General features: G+C 44.5%; 1 protein-coding gene and 1 long non-coding RNA gene across 4 annotated transcripts in view; both read right to left on the reverse strand.

The window, feature by feature from the left end:
• Positions 1 to 20,819, reverse strand: part of LOC125757169 (uncharacterized) — an 89,359-nt gene that overhangs the window by 50,370 nt on the left and 18,170 nt on the right. The window lies entirely within an intron of this gene.
• LOC119383215 (tudor domain-containing protein 7B) overlaps positions 1 to 20,819 on the reverse strand; it is an 89,141-nt gene that overhangs the window by 50,370 nt on the left and 17,952 nt on the right. The window contains exons 6-10 of one of the 3 annotated variants that reach the window (XM_049412449.1): positions 13,283 to 13,410; positions 9,756 to 9,857; positions 6,007 to 6,361; positions 3,130 to 3,666; positions 397 to 702 (exon numbers count right to left, since the gene is read on the reverse strand). In XM_049412449.1, coding sequence (XP_049268406.1) covers positions 397 to 702; positions 3,130 to 3,666; positions 6,007 to 6,361; positions 9,756 to 9,857; positions 13,283 to 13,410 — 1,428 coding nt within the window. Of the gene's footprint in view, positions 1 to 396; positions 703 to 3,129; positions 3,667 to 5,988; positions 6,362 to 9,755; positions 9,858 to 13,282; positions 13,411 to 20,819 lie in introns of all 3 variants that reach the window. The other 2 variants (XM_049412448.1, XM_049412450.1) reach the window with 2 other exon arrangements.

The following is a 20,819-nucleotide window of genomic DNA, read 5'->3' on the forward strand; positions in this document are numbered from 1 at the left end:
ACCAGACTTGGAACCATAATTTTAAGTTTCCTGCCGCGTGCTGCACTGTTTGACCTGCATGTTCGCAAGAGCCTCGACTACCTATCGGCAGCATTTTTTGACCATGTTGAAACAGCGTTGCAAGGTCCCTTTAAAACCGGTGTTATCGTAGCTAGGTCCAACAGTAATTTGACAATTTCATTTCTTCAACTTCGTTTTAATAATGTTTTGGGTGCGATTTCAAATTCGCAAACTTTACAGGAAACAAGAAACTTATGAAGCGGTTGCAGGCATCTAATGCCTTGAAACAAGGTGATGCAGCAAGTTTTTTTTTCCCCCCCAATAGTGGATCGAACTTGTATTGAACTCGTAGGTTGTCGGTATGCATAAGAAGCTTTATCTTTCACTATAGCCTACCTGACTGGTGGAGCCCGAGCTCCGAGACGGCTCGTGCTGCAGCAGCCTCCTTGGCCTCCTCCTGAGTTGGTTTTTCTGCGGGATACGATGGAAACTTGCGTTCCCCAAGCCGCAGTGTGGCCAGCCAGAATGGGGGGCCCTTCCTGCGCTTGCTCCTGTCCTGCATGGTGCTATAGGAATACAGGATTCCCTCACGGCGCGCATACGAGTGTACGAGCAGGCAGTTCGGCGTCTGTGGGATGTCCATGTCGTCCACAGTGAAATGTTCGCCTCTTACTGGTTTCTCGTACTCTTCCTCTTCAGGCGCTGCAATGGATGGAGGAGTAACAAAGAGGGGGTCAGGGGGGGGGGGTACATTTTTACTTCTTTATTTCACCATAACAGCGAGGCACAGACACTTAGTCCAAATCAGTGCCCCTTGCAATACTCGCTACATTCATCATATAGCTGATGTAATCAATCCTTTTCCTCAATAATGTAATAACCCTCGATGCTGCATGACCCGCTCGAGAGACTTACGCAGAGTGAAAAGCTCCGCAGGCTCACAGACGAGCTTTAGTGGAATTCGGGTGATGTCACAAAACCAGCCCTTTTCGCTCCCCGGACAGCTAGTACCTAAGGAAGAGCTCTTTCATGCGGCACACCACGAAATGATGATATCTTGTATGTCTGTTGCTGGAGGCAGCATCCACAAATGCCTGCTCGTTTCTCATTGAAATGAACAGTAGTCCACAAATGTGCAGTAACTTTGCACCCACAGACTTTCACATCTCTACAAGTGCTCACAGTGCAGTACGCAAAGGACAGTAGACTGCACCACTCACACTTCACAAACTCAAGATATGCCAAACTATGGAAAGTAGCATGACATATTTGTCTATAAAAATGACAAGAACAAAGGAGAGGAACACATACAGGAAAATGCAGGCTGCCCATGTAGTCCTGTTCGTGTTCCTTTCCTTCGTCCTCATGTCTTTTTTTAGTGGCAAATATATGTCATGCAGTAAGAACGAACTAGGGTGGGAACAAGTTCTCTCGTATGGAAAGTGAAATTCTTGAACAGTGGTCTGAGAATTTTGTTTGTCTTGGACACTGGTCCAAGACAGACACAAGACAAGAGAACCAGAAAATGCAAACACCAGCGTTAGTGTTGTCCATTTATCCTGTGTCAGTGTCTGTACGCTTTACCTTCTTTCACGATAAATCCCTACCAACTAGCTCCACTTTCCGTCGTTCTAATCCCCAACAATCACCCAAATTTTAGCATCCAAAATACTTAAGGTCCACTGCAATGACATTTCCCTGTGGCTAAAATTGGCTAAATTCCCCTTCTTTCATTCTTTTGTGGCGAGGGCCTCGTCCCTGCTTGACGCCTTTAGGAAGCATGCGAGGGTTTACTGGTCAGCTGCCACCCCGTGCATGATGCCCCTGGTGAAGAGTGTCCCACCCTCGCCACCTCGTTGAACAAACGTTCAGCAAATGGTCAGCATGTACACATATGAACCTCTGTGGCTGCATCACATGCCTCAGCAATGTAAACAAAAGTGAATGTTTTGAAGGATATAATATCTTCCACCAAAAAAACAAATTTTCAGAAATTCCTTGCACAGACTTTCTTCATTTAGCTCAACACCAGCTCACCATGGCCACCATATTTATTCAATTCTATGCACACACACACACTTTTCTAGCAAAACTGGTCTGAAAACTGTCTGCATGTTACAATCAGATGAAGAACCAAAATCACATTCTTGGCATTGATAGGCTCCACTGTCAGTCAGACACACATGCTTTCTTCAGATGAGGACCTCCACGAGGCACATTCAACGATATAAAGCATCAATGGCACGTGTCCATCGATCTACTGGCTGCAGCAGTTACTAAATGACAAAAGGACACAACCTAAAGACACAAAAGATTTCATCTCCAATTGCTACAGCAACTGGTGCTTAATGGGAAATCCGAATTCAATTGCAGACAAGCACGTTTCAAACTCTACGTACCTGAGCAGTTTTTGAGCATGCATGACACTTCGGTGCCTTTGTCTCTCTCTCCACAAGTGACCTACTGGTGCTGCGTGGCTCAATCGTTTCAGATTCCCAGTGGGGCATTTGTTACAGTGATGAGAGACGAGACCTTTTCTACCTCGTGTCGTCTCAATAATAGATAATTACTGCCGCCAATGGCATGCCTTGCAAGCAAGCCAGTACGACATTCTCATTACAAGATGTTGATGAAATCGTGGAAGCTCATCTAATATTAAAGGGGCCCTGCAACACTTTTTCAGCAGGGTCAAAAAATGTTACCAATGGGTAGTCCAGGCTTCTGAGAACATGCGAGCCAAACGCAGTGCAGCACGCGGCTTGCAATTTAATACGAATTCGCAAAGTCGGGAAGAAACCGCTCGCTCTTCTCTCGACAAATGATGCCATAAACCCAAAGTCCACAGCCATTGGCCGATTTGAGCATCGTGAGCTGCACAGTTACTGCAGCCGCTGCCCTTGTCATCCCCCCTCCCCCCTTTAACACCTTCAGCGTGCTCGCCGGTACGAAAAGAGAGAGAAAGCACTTGAAGCGGGCAGCAACTCCCTGTTACTCTGCTCATACTTGACAGATTCTGAAAATTTTGGGGGCAGTCGATTCGTGAAGCAATGAACTCCTTTAACGATGCAATTCAATGTTTAACTGTAAAAGTGCTGCAGGGCCTGTTTAGGTGAATCTTTCTTTACTCACGTCGAGGCTTGCTCAAGGGCCCCGATGGTGCGGGCACTAGTGGCTGCTTAACTGATGGTGCGGAAGATGAGTTAGCAGATGGTAAGGGTGAAAGTGGGGACACCATGGTGGCGGTGGGTTCCCGAGACCCCAGTGAAATGCCGAGCTCTTTTGGAGCAGGCGAAGGCAATGTGGGACTTGGCAGCAAACTTGGCATCGCTGCTGCTGCTGCAACTGCTGCCGCCGCCGCGTGCTCAGGTGACGGCATTGGGATCTCGTCCAGGGAAATTGACTGCCTGAACGGGTCGAACCGGGGCTGGTCTGGTTTGACAGTGGGCTTCCGCTCGGCGAGCGTGCTTGGCCTTTCAGAGACTGTACTGATCGTGCTGATGGGCTTTTGGAGTTCTGCAGATGTCATCGATGTTGTTGTACTGGACCCTAGTCTGTCAGACCAGCCAAGGCTTTTGGTGGCCGTCGCTGTTGCCACTGGCCGAGCCGGTTCTGCACAGACAGCTGGTGACGCTGTCTTGATGTTAGGAGCAGCAGCAGCGTCTCCTCCTGCGGGCAAGAACATTATATATTACCCCTCCTGGACTGTGCCCAAAGCAACAGAATTGGTACAACCGTGAACAAGTACAAATGGAACAGTCCAGATGCAACCAGCAAAATGAGACTGTTACTGGAGAAGAGTAAGTATTGTCATGCTTATCCAGGTTTCATAATACATTAAAATGCATTTCTGAGTGAAGACCAAAGGGACATCCACAGTCAAAATCTCCCTAGGCCATCCTAGTTGACTACATTATTGTTAATAAAGACCTACTCCATGCATGCCAACAACATTAGGCAGCGTCGATATATTTAGGCACTTTTAGCGATATCACAGTACGTAGGCTCCGCCATAGCACTCCCCTGCACCCTTTATGGTCAAATGACAACAAATGGCCCAACAGCTGCACAAGCTGCTTCTGAGCATCACGCGTTGGCGTGCCTCCAGAATGTTTACAGAGGCCGACGCGATAGAGAAAGTTGTAGTGCCTCTAAGAAGGACTCCAAAATGAACATATAAAAACTACACAAATGTGCAACTATAATTAACTCTTGAGAAACTTATCCAAACACAAGGCACCTTAACGACATGAATGTCACTTATTTGTGAAACATCATCGACGCTGAAGTAGCCTAGGTCACACGTGTATGTTTTGATGATGATGATATATGGTGTTTATTGGCACAAGGGCAATTTGATGGCCAAAGAGCACCAGGACAATATGTTGGATGTGATCAATGATGATGTAAGTGGCTGTATAAGGGCCTAAAATTCCACGCGTTAGTGCAGGTAAAACATGTACGTTTTAAAATCATGAAGTGACGTGAAAGATGTAGAGTAAGAGTGAATGGCATGTGGTTATGATAATAAAACAATTGGGATATGATGTGAGCATGAATGCCTCCTCAAGGCCACACACATGTGTTTTAACTTGTTAACTAATGGAAGAATGACCCACATGGCCCAGCGATATGTTCGTAAGTATGATATGAAAACACACAAAATAAAAATACAGAGTTATGAATGAGTTCCTAATCATTAAGATAAATCCTCGCACACACAAATATGCTGGGTTAGTTATTCACACAAACGAGAAGGGCAACCTCAGCGACACTTCTTCATGCAAATACTGCTGCAATAATGAAGCCGTATTTACATATTTATCATGTGCCGTAGACAAGGCTCTTGCATACCTGTAAGACTCGCTAAATGCAAATCACGCCTCTCCCCGTATGCTCGCCATGACTGCAAAGATGTCATGATTTGACAGTAGATGTGAACACAGCAAAAGTATGCAGCTTCCTTTGTTGCATTTACAGCTTTTAGCACGAATTTTCTTTTCAGTATAACAATTTTTCAAAACAAACGATTTTAAGTGGTCCCTTGATATTCATTGTATTGAGATTTCGCTGTACACCAAGTGATAAGGCACACGATTACTTACAATTGTGGTTTGCCCTGCTACCATGAATTTACAGTTTGGATGCGCTGACAGCACTTGCCAAACTCGATGTCCAGGGACAGTCATTGTTGCAGGAATGTCCCTGTCACAGCTAGTGCACTGGAGATGCACTTTCTCACACTCAATGCCCTCCTCACTCTAATAACAAGACAAGACCACATGAGCTTGCAGTACAGTCAAACCTCTTTATAACAAAGTCGCATCTGCCACGAAAATGACGTTATATCCGGAAATTCGTTATAAATGTATATTAATAAAACTGTATCTATTACAAGACCGTTCTTCATTTACTTCGTTATAACCGTTAATTCGTTATATCCGGGTTCGTTATATCGAGGTTTGAGTATACATGCAATTTCAAAGCCATCTACCCATCTACGCATGAGTAAGAGCACTGTGGTAGCAGAACAAGCTGCAAAGCGAGCTGCAGCAAGCACTATTGCACAAGAGCAAGTGGCGAAGTTTTTTCACATTGCGTAGTGGCGCCGGCTACGCCAAGTTTTCCCAACAAAAGGACGGGCCATTGCTGTTCTTGTATTGTACATCAACCTTACCCTGATATGCAAGAGAGCAGTTTTCAGACGCATGCATGGTGCAAAGCTTGTATAGAAAGTGGCCACCGCCTGTCTCTTTCGTCTTCATGAAGGATTTTGAGCACTAAACAAGAAGAGGGGGTGAAAGAAGGCATGAAAGAAGGCATGAAGGGGTGACGCTAGAAACAAGAACTGAAGCATGTCTTTTTAAGCCGATAACACTATCCAACCTGGGAGAGCACTTTGCGACGTGCTTGTGCATGCTAGCCATACATACTGAGCGTGGTAGTGGATTGTCAGCACCAATTCGGTGCTCTTCAGAAAGGTGTACACACCTGCACCGCTAGCCTCACCGGCAGTTGTCTGTGATGTGGTTGACGACTGCTTGCCGCTGTCTCCAGCACCGAATTCCCAGAATTCGGCAGCACTCCTGGTTGAATGCTTGAAGGTGCTCTTAGACCAGCTGCTGTCCAGCTCCTGCCAGCTACTGGGCTTGTCTTCGGGCTGCTTGAAAGTGCTAATGGTTGATGGCTGCCGCGTCGTTACAGGAGTAGTAGCAGCAACGGGCTCACTCCTCTTGCTCCAAGTATCGCCGCTCTTGTTTGGACTGCGTCTACCACTGGTAGACAGTAGGGCAGGCTTTTGGAACCTTGGAGGAGTCTGGTATGTTGACTGTGGCTGGTAACTCGAGAAGGAACTTCGTGTGGCCTGTTGCGTGGAATGCAGCTGACATTAGTTACATAAATAACTAGTAAAACTACAAGCTTTGTTATGAAGCAACACATTCCATTACAACAAAGTAAACTAGCAGACAACAGGCTTAGGGATGAATTGCTTCATTGCTTCAATGATAAATACATCGTTCACTGTTATCCCGATACGGTTCCTGCTGGATTTCTTTATAAACATTTCTTTTATAGCTCAACCCCAATACCCTCTGATGTGAAATGGAATTGGAGTCGGCAGACCACTGGCCCAAGTTGTCTCTTCACACTTTCACCTTTGCACACAACAGGGAATAAAGCTGCAGCACACTGCAGTGCATTTAAAAATCCATTTACACAACACTTTGAAAAGAGCCACTTGTATGCCAGAGTACTAGAAAGGAAAATAAAGCCAAGTTGGCACATCTCAACAATGTTAAATAAGCAAGGCCTATGTGCTTCTATATGCACGATTCTCATGGTGGTTTGGCAATTGTACTCTGTGTACTGGTGTATGTAAGCTGCAGCTTTTTCACATAATGCGCAATACAAAGATGTACTTCAACACGTGAAGATGCACACATGGGTTTAAGAGAAGGCCTCTCAATTGCCGGGCACCTTGGCCATAATTGTCGACGATGCTCATCATGATAGGATTGTCGGCGATAAGTTGTACACTTGCTTTTGGTGTAGGCAGCGCCATCATGTCTCCGTGAAGTTCCAGTGGTTATATGCCAAAGCATCGTGCCAGAGCCATAACCATTGGACAGCTGGCCTTACCAACTGAAAGGCATAGTGTAGTGTCAGCCACAACAAAAGTTGATGAAAGTAGTAATCTTTCACATGACAAACGTATAATATGGTGCGTTCCATTCCACATGCTTAACAACGTTTATTGCCATTTGCAATGCTTGCCCATATGTGCATCACCGCAGAGTCATTATCATTTGTCAGCCGCATTGTGCAACTAAAAATGCAGAATATCTCCTGCAGCGCAGCTTGGAGTTGGCCATCTCACAGGTGTAGGGGTGCAGTATCTTTTTTGTGACAAAAAGTCATCACTGATAGCACGGCTGTATGTACCACTATCAATTTTTTTTTCTTGCCAGAAATGTCTCAGTTTTAAATGTCACCACGAAATTTCATTTGTCATAGAGGACCACGTGACTGCGTGCAAGGCTTAAGAATTTTGTTAAATCAAAACTGCTCCCAGTACTTAATTTCTTAAATCACGGGAACATATACTTTATTAATCAGTAGAGCTATGGTTGGGAAATCAAAATAGTTTGTTACATTGTGAAATTTGCTAGAACAAGTTTCATTATATCAAGGTTCAACTGTACTGCAAGACTGTAGTATCCCTGTTGGTTCAATGTAGATAATGACACTCCAAAGTCTGAATTCAATCATGTTGGAATTAATTATATGATTAGCTGCTGCACATTATTAAACTCATTAGACAAAATATAAAGAAGTTAATATCAGTCACTGGCTGTACAGAAAATTTGAAGCGTCAGCCGAGTTTTGTAATTCTCAAAAAAAAAAAAAAAAAGGACCTGCTGAAAGGTACACTGCGCAGCAGCCAATTAATCACTTAGGAAATTTTTTTAATCTTCAATGTGCATTTCAGAAATGAACAGCAAGAGGTTGAAATGCTTGGTATGCCAGTTTTTCTTGCCAGCTGTAATGTTAAAGCAGGATTGCGAACTAATAAGCCACCATGTAAAGCAAGAAGTAATAAAGCACCAAGAGAAGCTCGACATCTGTAGTGGATTTTGCAGCATGACAAGTATTGGGCTAATAGAGACTAGTGCAAGCCATAAGCTTTGGAGCACCAATACTCGCATTTCGAACATAATTTGGGCTTCAGACTCTGAAGAAGCAGACAATTATGTAAACCTAGGGATATTTTTGACAGCAAACAAGGGACTCTGTGGGGTTATTCCAGGGATATCTCGACAAATAATGTTGCAATCAATCGGCTAGGTAATAAACATTGCAGCAGGGGGGTCTGAGGCGGTATTCTTGGCTGATCACTTAAGTATGCATCTTTCAGTCGCTTGAAAAGCCAATAGCAGAACTTCTGGCTGTCATCACATCCAGGCATCTCCCTCATGTGGTGTCTTCACTTGCATTAATACAGTTTTCACTCCAAGTTGTTGAGATATGCCCGATTCACCTTTCAATTCTCTCAGTTTAGGAAAAAAGCATGTTCATAACAAAAGAAGGACGGGAATTTTAAGGGGCCGTTTCTTCGTTGATACAGCAAAGAAACAAGCACGTTATCCAAAGGTTTCAGGTTCGGCTCCTGCCGGCTGCAAGTTGTCTTTTCATCCACTTTACTTTCTTCACATTAATATTGTCGTTGCTCCAATACAGTCAAAACAGTACAATTAACGTCCCCTATACCTTCCTCGGCGTCACTTTCTGTTGGTTTTCATTAAGGATGTTCCTAGCAAGGCACATATGTTTGATATCTTAAAAACTGTATGTTGCACTAGAAAAATTGCATATTTGAAATCGGCACATACATATACATAAACTCGACAAGTATCCAGCGCTTTCTCTCTTTTCTCGTGCCGACGAGCGCACTGGAAGCTAGACAGGGAGGGATGGCATGGGGGAAAGAAGTTACGCCAGCGCGCGTCATGAAACGCGATCGCTCTCCCGCTGTGATTCGCTTGCGCGAGTGCGGCTACCGTGTACTGAGGAGTGCGGCGCCGGCAAGTCGCGGCACCCCGCGGCAAGAAGCGCATCTGATCCGAACGCCGCTCTCGATTTACGTCGGCTATCGGCCAATAAGCATGCTATGTCTCTTGCGACGTACAGCGGACATACGCCCCGCCCACCGACGAGAGTGAGAACCGGCCTCTGTTTGAAAAGAGGGTGCCTGGGGAAACGGCAACTTCGCGCTCCGCTTGTGGCCATTACGCGGCGCGCACGACTGTAATATTTGGCAGAGCAGTTCATAGCCGTGTCAGCTTTCCGCAGGATGTGTTTTTTCAATCAGCCCAAGGGGTGCTTCATGACCCCTTTAAAGAGTAGTGTCTCCCCTTGATAACAGACTTCATGATGGCTCACACTTTACTCAATGGCCCACACAGATTTTAGCTATATTACATGCTTCAATCACCACACAACAACCATTCCAGTTTATGAGAATGCATGTGAACACATCAGTAGTGCTCATCTTGAATGTGCATGACTTGGTCAGACTAGCATACACATTATATATATATATATATATATATATATATATATATATATATATATATATATATATATATATATATATATATATACATACATACATATATATATATATATAAAAGAAGAATTACATATACAACGCAGGACACAGGCCAAAAAAAGGTAACGAACGAAGCGCTGCAACGTACGGGAAAAAAGTACGCTGGATGGAGCGTTGAATGCAATACGTAGAGCGGCACAAAAATGAACGGAGGCGCACAGGGCCAGTGATCAGCGTAGTTGAGCATGCCCTGCAAAGCGCCGATAATGTCACACGATGCACTTTTGAATGCGATCAAGCGCGATCTGAATGGAATATCCCCACCGCAATAAGATGGCTCCTTTTCAAAAGTTGTGCAAGCGAGCCAATTGCGATCGAGAAATTCAACACTGATCAGGCTCTAGAGATAAGTGACCGCGTGACACTGGTACAGCGACCGTGCATGGCTAGCTAGCACATAAAAAAGGGGATTATGCAAGATATCGTACATCTAGCATGTGCGAAACACGCCAGCATTGAGGAACAACAGCATTCTTAGCCAGAGTTCAAGCACTCTGTCACTCATGGATACCAGGGTGTGTGGTGCTATCAGGCAAAATATCGCAAAAGTGACATTCAACAAATTGGCCTATCACTTGAGAATTAGGTGAAGTACAGACATATGAGCGACACGTCTTCACAGCCTAGATGTGTTCTCGCGACTCATCCGCAGTGTGAAAAACGGCACCCATTGCACGTAATTATCCACACAGGAGATGTGGAAGAGGGTCCGGCACTTACAACAGCAGAGGTTCCAGTGCCGCTGTAACGTCCCTTAGTTGCATGCATTGGACAAGGGCATCAATTAATGCATATACTACACGCAAAACTGCCTGTCAGAAATTTGAAATCAGCATGGCTCTTCATAGATGAACAAAGCTTATCAAATGATCGCAGATGCTTATGAGCCGACAGCTGTGCCTTGGCTAAAGGAAATCCAAGAAAGGCAGTCAAGGGAAGATGGAATCTTGTAGAGATGAAAAATTCGTCAACAGAGGGTGTGCTGGAGCAGACGTTTTGACAATCGGGCTTGTCTTTTTTGCAGCCTTTGCAGGTTGCAGCCCTAAGGAAGAGAACTCCATCTGTCAAAATGTCGGCTCCAGCACACCCCCTGTATACGAATTTTTCATCTTTTTGGTTAAAGGAAGGGTCACAGTGAGTGCGCACTAGCAATCATAAGCGCACACCGCACGAAAGCGCAGTGTTTCTACATTTTGCAACACTGTATGTTCTGCAAAACTTGCAAAGCGAAGTGAAACTGCTCTTCTGATGGTAAACTTTATCCTCGTCTTTAAGTGCAAGGTAGCCGTACAGACAATTTTAGAGTAATTCTCTAATCCTCCTATCTCGCTATGACATCATGCTCATCCAACCCGCTTCGAGATGTGAAACCCTCAAAACTTTTCTTTCCTTTTTCCCCCCTTGTCCTTAGGGGGCTAAGACATGCTTTTTAATATTTGCAAAAAATAAAGTCCTTTTTTTTTCTCCACAATCACCAACTCTCCTCCTCGTCCCTCCTGAGCCATTATATGTAAATGCCGGTGTCATCAGCTATTGATGCAGAAGTATGTCCTACTTACCCTAGCAAACATCGCGAAACATTCAGTGTCCATACAATGCTTCAGTGGAAAGGAGAAGTAAGCGAGCGTGGCATTCATTTAACTTGTCATGACGGCGGTCACGCTTTACTGCAGATAATAAAGTTTTCCTTTGCGCTTGTTTCAAGAAAGATATTGCTGCACCAAGGCTATACACCGAAAAATGACCCTGTAAGCGACCGCTCAAAAACAAAAGCACACATGTTCAGCTGCAACCTACCTCACCCAGATGTCTGCTGCAGCAAAGTCACCACACAAATGAACACAACTGCTTTGCGAATGGCAAAACGAGCATACTAAACCTATTGCTATTAACGCACATATGTCGTAAATACACACATGCTGCTAGCTTCCAAACTGCCCGTGAAGCTCAAAAGATGGCCACGATCGCCCTTGCATGCCGCATCAGTCAGCTGCCTTCTCTGGCTGCACTGTCTGCTCTTCATATTTCTATTTTCGCGGCTCTCCTTCTACACATATCATATTGCACGGCGCGGACTCGCCTTCTGGTATCCCTTTGTTGTTTTGGATCTCACCATGAGTGCGTCTGGTTGCTATCCTCTCTCCCGGATGCTGTAAACTAATTCCAGTAAGCCCACCAACAGCCATTCCAATGCGTTTGTGAATGTAGTTGCTGCTTCTTTGAATTAAAGCACCTAGCATGAAAACTAAACTGGTCTCAGCAGTTTGAAAAGAGTTAAGAAGCAATGTACTTTATGGTTCTGTTTTTTTTACACCTAAGTTAGATTTATTAAGGCGAAAGCTTTATACTAGGGGCGTGTGAATATTCAGAACTTAGAATATTCGATATGAACAGTTCGGTATTCCATTCCATCAGCAAGGCACTTTCACTATTCGAAATATTCGAACACTACAAAACTGCATAGGTAGTATTGAAATCACCACAAGGAATTGCATACCTTTGCTAAATTTCGCAAAATTTGATACACTAATAGACAAATTTGCTTTTGCTCTTTCGGGCAAAGCTAGACCTTTTTTTCTTTGTCACATTTTGTCGGATGAACTTTCGCCAGCTTTTTCAGGCAGACAATTTATTGCACTGCACTTACATGCGTTTTTTTTTTTTTTACAGTGAGTATTTGATATGCTAATATCACCGACAGTGAAATATCCTGTATGATTCTGCTTTTCAACGCTGCAGATGCATCCAATACAAAGAAAAACAAAGTTCCGGAGAAGCAGTCCAGCAAATACACAACGCCACACAAAAATGTGACTTAACAAAAAGTAACGCAGCGAGTTCATTTGACATCTGAGCTCACATACAAATGAGTCTTTTGTGACATCACACGGGTACAGAGCTCCAATGGATACAGCAGAATAAAATCTAAGTATGTACGAATGCACATGAGTAACATTCGACTGAAACACTCCATTTACCCCAGTGGCCCCACCCAGTGTAGAGACCGCGAAGGCCCAGAACAGCGTCCCTTGAACCTCTCGAAGTAACTTTTCCTCACCAGCCCATTATTTTGTACAATATGTTATGGCAGTTTTGATGCCAGGGCTGACATGCAAGCTTCACCTCACCGGTCCGCTGGCAATGGAGTGCACGTACACTACAGTTTTGCACACAGTGGGCAGGCAATATCAAGTCTTCAGTTGCAACCAATGAACACATCACATATGAAAGATACAGGTATGGGTCATTTAGTAGCAAGTCTCATACTTCAGTGTTGCAAAATAAGGCATGCTTATTACAAAAGAAATACTGCATATATCAACTTATTTGCCATCAAATGAGCAGAACAACATATTCCTGCATCCAGCAGCTAGAGTGCACCAATAGTTACAGCTCCCAAAGTGTTGTGGGAAGAAAAAATTAGAATGCAAATATGCAGTGACCTTCATCTAACAAAAATTTCCCATAACTGAAGGAACCCATGAGAAAAAAAATGACAGATTAGTAACAGCAGTCTACTACAAGCCGCTGCACAAACAAAAAATGTTCACATGTCATAAAAAAAAAACCTGGCATATAAAAAAATGGAGTGCTTAAACGAAATGCTGCGCTCACGTTCGCATTGCTGGCTCCGTCAGCCAACCTAGACCAGCCGTAAGACTTTTGTGGAGACTTCGCTGTTGTACCAAAGGTTGTTCTGTGTTGTGGAGGATGGTACAGCTCGTAACCTGGTCTCCGCTTGTCTGATAGGAGAGAAATGAAAGAAAAGCCATGGCTCGGTGTCACTGACAACAGTCTGACAGTTATCATCGAGTGCACTGATCTAAAAAGACACACAAAGTATTTCCGACCAGAGGCACATTACACAAACAAGGACAAAGAACAAAACAGAGCAGTTAGCTCTTAAGACTCTCGCATGAGAGAATTTGTCATCTTCGGTTATTCCCTATGCCCAGGCACATACACAATAGAATTTAAGTGCACAGCCATTCTTGCATTCTAACCCCATCAAACTGTGACCACAACAATCTGGAATCAAACCCGCAACCTTGCACTTGGCAGCTACACTACGATAGCTTCAGGTTCATTTTGCGCAGCAGCACAGTTGAAACTTGGTGCCCACCCATGTTTTTCTTTTTTTCTTAACCCTTGCTTTATGTCGCACTTACATTCTTATTAAGAATCAGTACTACCTAGCTTAGCTATCAGTAAATTTCTCTGTGAAGGCGTATGACAGGGGCGTAGCCAAGGGAGGGGTTGGGGGGGTTCAAACCCCCCCGAAATTTTTCAATTTTGCTTGCGCATATATACATGCACACATACAAACGCACGCACGAACATACATAAAGTGTGGTTGAACCCCCCCCCCCCCGAAAAAATTTCTGGCTACGCCCCTGGCGTATGAAAGCACATATCAGCAAGAAATAACCTAATTATGCCTCACGAAGAAAATATGAACCCGACGTAGCATGCTGTGTCAAAATTGTAGGCACTAAGCAGGAATTTCAGGCAGTTGTAAGAGAATTATAATAATATAATAATAATATCTGGGGTTTTACGTCCCAAAACCAAGATATGATTATGAGAGACGCCGTAGTGGAGGGCTCCGGAAATTTTGACCATCTGGTGTTCTTTAACGTGCACCTAAATCTAAGTACACGGGCCTCTACCATTTCGCCTCCATCGAAATGCGACCGCCGCGGCCGGGATCGAACCCGCGGCCTTCGGGTCAGCAGCCGAGCACCGTAACCGCTATACCACCGCGGCGGACAGTTGTAAGAGAATTAACGATGCCAGATATGAGCTCGGCAAAAAGGCGCATTAAACATACAAGAGACAGCTGTGAACTTATTGTAGTCATGCACAGTGTGTGGAGTTTGCAAGCAGTAGCTATCCCCCGACGACGTCGAGCAGATTCCCTGAATAAAGCTGCCACTGGCCAATGGTTGAAGACAGGACGTTTAGATTAAGGTGCTCCTTCTTACAGTAACCGTGCGTATTAATTGATGCAGTGAACTAGAAAGAAATTGCATTTGCAAGTTCACACCTGTGTTGGCCTCACTTCCACATATTTCGATGTAAAGCATAAGTGGCGTGCCCAATATAAAAAAATTATTTATTTTACTAAATTGATTTCATTTTTGTTTATAGTGCCTTCAAGTCTGATGAAAATCTGAATGGGCTGGTATGGATCTTAATTGAGCAGTAAAAAAGAAAAAAAACTCAAGCACTGTGCGAGCAAGTGGCTACAATGCACTTAAAAATTCGGCAAAGTGAACAAAACAGATACATGTCAAACAAAAGTGACAACCATTATATTGCATCATATATGAAACCCGTCAGTTTCTCACAGCCCCATGTTTCTATATCCACAAGTAAAGAATTTCACTTAGCAAACACTCGTGACAATGTATGCAGATATATACAGAGTGTTTTCTTTTAGACAATACAGATTTTTAATAAAAATTCTATGGCAGTAAGGCTCCTGTTGTTTTTGCACACAAACGCCATATCGAGGCAGAAATACTTTGCCGCAGTTAAAACGACACTGTTTCGACTAATTCACAATAACTTGTTAACTAACTTTTCAATTATTGACTTGACAGCAAGTGTTATATTAAAAAGTTGTAGTGCGTGCCAATTTATGGCATAACTATTTTTTAGAAATCGCGAACGTTGCAAGTAGTTCGAGATTCGTCATCGAATTTCATGTGTGAAATCGAAACTGTTCGAGCTAGGCGTGCACGAAGCGCGACAGTTCTGCTACGTCCCCCGTCACATGGGAGTGACAAAATATGAAGGACAGCACGCCGCGGCAGTACATTTTTGTGAAAAGCTGCAAAAAGTGTTGTTTCACTTGTGCCCGCGCATTGCCTAACTTCTGCACATAGTGTTTGGTGTTTATCTGTTGCTTTCGAACTGTGCACAAGAAAAATGCAATATGAACCTTTTCTTTGTTTGGGAAGCATAAAACTCAGGAGCAGCCACTGCGGTGCTTTTTACAAGACAGGCGAAATAGTTGTTCATTAAGCTGTCTACTGGTGTATTTCAGAATGCTTGCAGACTTTTCTGACTAGATTCTACTTTGGTGCGCCTTCATTCAAGTTTAATCACTTCCCTGTTACGTGTCAGTCCGGTGTTTCACCGTGCTTCGTGCGCGCCGGGCGCGATCAGTTTCAATTTCGCCTTTAAATTCGATGATGAATATCTTGAACTACGTGCAACTTTTGTGATTTTTTTGAAAATAGGTATGCCATAAATTGGTACGCACTACAACTTTGTGATAAAAAAACACCTGCCCTCAAGTCAATAATTAATAAGTTGATTAACAAGATTTTGTTAATTAGTCGCATCACCATCATTTTAGCTGCGGGGAATTATTTCCGCTTCGACATAGTGTTCATGTGCAAAAATGACAAGAACCTGACTGTCATAGAATTTTAGAAAAAATCTGTATTGTCTAAAGAAGACACCCTGTACATACATACACACACATTTATAGTCATACTGTAATGGCTCATTACTTCATAACAAAGGATAGTCACAAAATTATATAGTGGCCCTTAGGTTGGAAAGACACTGTTTTCTGCCTCCTGTGAGGGGCCACAGCTCAGTGCCAGTACTCGAAAAGTAGCAAACACACACGCTAGTACTGCAGGCGATGCTATGGATGTGACCATGCATGGCCAAAGCTAACCATCTTGATTCTACATACCAAACATTGCAACACAATAGGAACAGGTTGGGTAGTACTTACAGATTTGACACAGAGTATACGTATGTTTTTTACCGTATACTTGTAGGCAAGAAAGAGAGAGAAAGAAAGCAGACCTTTACATTTCACTCAGATTACATGCATTCAAAACACTAGAATAAACACTGCAATCCAGGTAATCAGAAACGGCATTTCTACGACACAACGGCGAAGCAATGTTACACGGGACGACTGTCTGTGGTAGCACAGCGGTGGTGTTTAGTGAAGCAGTACCACAATTTGTTTTAGCAGGGCATCTAGCATGTGTCTTTTTTTCAGCACATGGTGTTGGTGTGCACCCACCACAGGAAAAACAAAGAAACGTGGGAGACAATCTTAACAACACAGAGCTTGGAAGATCAGAGAAGTCTGGTGGAAAAGGCACGCGCTGCGACATTAAGCTTTCCGGACTCCTAGAGCTGCCTACCTTGGGCGAAGAAAACACTTTCTAGCTGTTTCGCACAATAAACATTTATTCTTCCTCTGCCTTGGAGTTTTCTTATGAATCTCTAACTACTAGTACCATGCATGAAAAAGCGGCAATATTATATCTGTAGCATTAATAAAAAGTGTACCTTTTTTTTAGAGCTGTGCGAATAGCAAAATTTCGGGCGCGAAGCGAATTCGAATATTGAAGTGTGAGTGCGAATCGAATCGAATATTTCTCGAGTATTTCTCGAATGCTTCGAAGCGAAATTGCAGAAAAATAAGTTGGAGAGGATTCCCAAGCACATTATTGTGAGATAGCAACATGACAAGTGTTTCTTTTCGCTAGGTTGATGAAGTGTTGGTGGGGTGGTGTTTCACAGTTGTCTTATCAAAAATGAGGCAATGTAGAGGCCGAATTGTATTTATGTACATGATTTAGTGCAACCAAAGTGTTGCCGACAACACTTTACATGTGATAGGCAAAGATGCCATTTCCTCAGCCTCTCCTCTTTTAACTTCTGTGGAAGCCCAACTGATGTGGCGGACAAGGGTGTGCTCTCTTCAAGTCGGGAGTTCCAAATCTGCCTCCTAGACGTCAATATATAAGAACATCTGAAATTTTGGATGCTAAAAAGCTTTGGCATCCCATTTCTCGGACTTCCTGCCCAAATTTCAGGTCCAAAACGGCATTAATAAAGCCCCCAACTCTGCCACATCTTTCATCTCCATGTTGGAACCAGCATTTTTTTTAGTTAGTACATTTCCAACCGTAGCTGAGCTTGAAAGGCAGCTTTGCCGCAATACAGGGGTGTGATGAGGTGCAGCATATTGAAAATCTAGGGACCACTTTCAATCGGACGTTGACTGTGTCTTGGCTAAGTTCGACCGTAACGGAGCTTGAAAGGCAGCTTTGCATCAATACGAGAGTGTAATGAGGTGAAGAATATTGAAAATCTGAAAAGGTGACTTTCAATTGGACGTTGACTGTATTCGTCTTTGGGAAGTTCGAATTGTTCGAATAGTAAAATTCCAGTGCGAATCGAATCGAATAGCAAACACTATTCGAAAAATATTCGAAATTTCGAATATTCGCACACCCCTACTTTTTTTAATTCACACTGAAGCCACAAATAACTGAAATTAGTACCAGACATCTTTTCCAAAGCACATTACCTCTAAGTGTCTTATTTTGCACTTATATGCATGCTATTCCACATGTTTAAACACATGGAACCCAATGCAATAAAGTTCCTAGGCAAGCAATAGGATGCCTTGTATTGAAAGGAGCGTAGGAAGCACTTTTATTGAAGCAAGCATTTTTATTTTGAAAATCACGTGCCACCCAGGAAGTGCTCAGTCAGAAATGCTATCTAAAGGAAATGGGGCATTCCACAATCTAAGCATGTACAGGCTCGGAGTTCTCAATTCTCCATTTTCAGGGACACAAAGTCCACATGCACATACAAAGACACATCGATGTCTACGGACCACTGCAATTTCGACACAGATCAAGCACGCTGCCATCACACGAGGAAAGAAACACTGTCAGCTGTATAACATACATCGACATATGCGGTGCCACAGGCAATGCTTTGCGAAAGTGAGTGTCTACAGAAGTTTAACATTGTCATCGCAAAGCACCAGGAATGCTTGGTACCCATGGACACTGACATGTTCGGTGGAACAGTACACGAAGTGTTCTTAATCTGCTACAATGAGTCACCGAGAATACCAACCATGTATGCCATGAATTTTACATAACGGATCACTTCTTTCATGTGCCGTTTCTAATCGCAGTTGTACTTGAAAGTTGGCAGACTCATTATAAACAGGCAGGCTGCCAACGAAAGATGGGAGTCGCAATATGAGATGCATTTATGCTGGTTGTAGCATTCGCACAAAGCTCGATTTTCCTTCCTGCCGATTGGACTGCATGTAGCCAACTTAATACTTTGCAACACACTGCTGTATTCACTTGCTCCTGTTCCCCAATGAACTTTGATCAGCTTACATATACAGTAGAACCCCGCTGATACGTTTTTGAAGGGACCGTAGGAAATAAACGTAAGAGACGGGAAACGTAAGAGCCGAAAAACAGGAAAAACGGCAAAATATTTAGTGGTACAGAATTTTATTTCAATTCTTACGAGCAGCACGAAAATTGGCGCGCTCAGCCGCGATCTAGTCGATGGATAGAAACGCGGAGCTTAGGACGGCCTTATCCACAGAAATGTAATCAACGTATGTGATTTTTACACCAACAGCTGTAGGCATGAAAGAACTAAGCACACGCAATCACGACCGGCGCGGTGAGTCCGACCGCGAACCGCACGCACGACCATGCGAGCTCCAACCAGCTCGAACTCCTCCCGTTCTCCGACAAATAACGATGATGATGAGTCTACGCCAACGCGATGGCAGAAGTGAATGCCAATCTCGAAGGCTTTGCTTTCACAAGCAATTACGTCATACACGCCATGTTTGTGCAATGCAAATCTCAGAGGCTATGCTTTTGTCAATAGTAAATGCCAATCTCGAAGGCCTTGCTTTCGCGAGCAGTTACGTCATAGACGCCATCTTTGCAATTTGAATCTCGAAGGCCATGCTTTTGTTTGCATCAATTGAAAGATTCTGTTGCTTGCGCCTCTCATGCGACTAATATTACGGTCAAACGAGGCCAAGCTGCGTGAAAATGCACCATGGCCGCTCTCTTTGTTAGTCACTCGTTCGGCTCCGGGCGCACTTCGCGACGTATCATACGGGAACGGTCCGACAGTTACGACGTAACAGCGGGGTTCCCAAAGAGCATTTCGAAACTATTAGAGGGTCCGGGATACGCAGCGACCGACATAGCGACAAAACGGACAGTGTCTGCATTCCGCAATATATGTGTATGCGTCCGTACCGCGATCTGCTACAAAACGAAAACTGACACGCGATACGGCCACGTGGAGCCGATCGTCTCCTGGGTATAGTTGCGTGCAGCGCGTCGCCTGCTCGGCTCACGTACGCCGTCACTACCGGGCCGCTTGCTGTACCGCACGCGCGCATCAGTCGTGGGATTGTTCTTCGTGCCCACTTCGTTCCAGACCGTGCACAGATGCGGCGAGTAGCTTGTTCGGTTAACGCAGCGATGTCGAGCTTCCTCCGCGACGCTGTAGCGGTCCTGGCAACGAACGGAGGCACGTTGGGTGGTCGCCTAATAAAAGCGTGCAATATGGTTACAACAGCGCTACGCTTGCTGTACCGTACGCGTGCGTTTAGCGTGATATCGTCAATGCAGCGAGGTTTCGCGGCGTCCGCGACCCGCAATGCTCAACTCCGCAACAGCGATCTGCTTTTGTTTCTACATAGCGGTGCGCGCTTGAACACAGCCCCGCACGAGGCGGCAGCGATCGGCGGCCCAGCGCGTTGAGGTTGTCGCCAAGTAAAAGCGTGCAGTAGGCTTAAAGTAGCGCTGTGCTGCACGCGTGTCCGGGCAGATAGCTGAAGATACTTATTGTGATAAGGTTGTCGGCGATAAGTCATGCTGACGCGTTCGTCGGTGGCCGCCGCCTAGCCTTCGTTCTTTCCCGATGCTTACGTGCAAAGGCGTCGCCGCAATCGCACGGAAGTCGGAATCGGTGATCGACCGATCTCCGCACTTCTAGAAAAGACGGAAAACCTTTGGCGGCACATTGTGGCGTCGAGATTTTCAGCGGTGACGTAAATTTTATGGCACAAAAAGTTATCTCGGGCGCAGGGTACGCACTAACCGGTAGGCATAGGGCGAACCACTACGGCTTAAGCGGTCAGCGAATGCATACATTGTATCCTATGGGAGCTATGCCGGGACCGGCGGAAAACGACGTAACAGCCGGGAAAACGCAGCAGTGAGGAACGTAACAGCGGGGTTCTACTGTAGTTATTCAAACTCACCTGCACACTTGCCACAGCCCAGTGAGGCCATATTTGTTAACCGGAGCAGAA

This window comes from Rhipicephalus sanguineus, chromosome 2 (genome assembly GCF_013339695.2).
Source record: "Rhipicephalus sanguineus isolate Rsan-2018 chromosome 2, BIME_Rsan_1.4, whole genome shotgun sequence".
Taxonomy (NCBI): domain Eukaryota; kingdom Metazoa; phylum Arthropoda; class Arachnida; order Ixodida; family Ixodidae; genus Rhipicephalus; species Rhipicephalus sanguineus.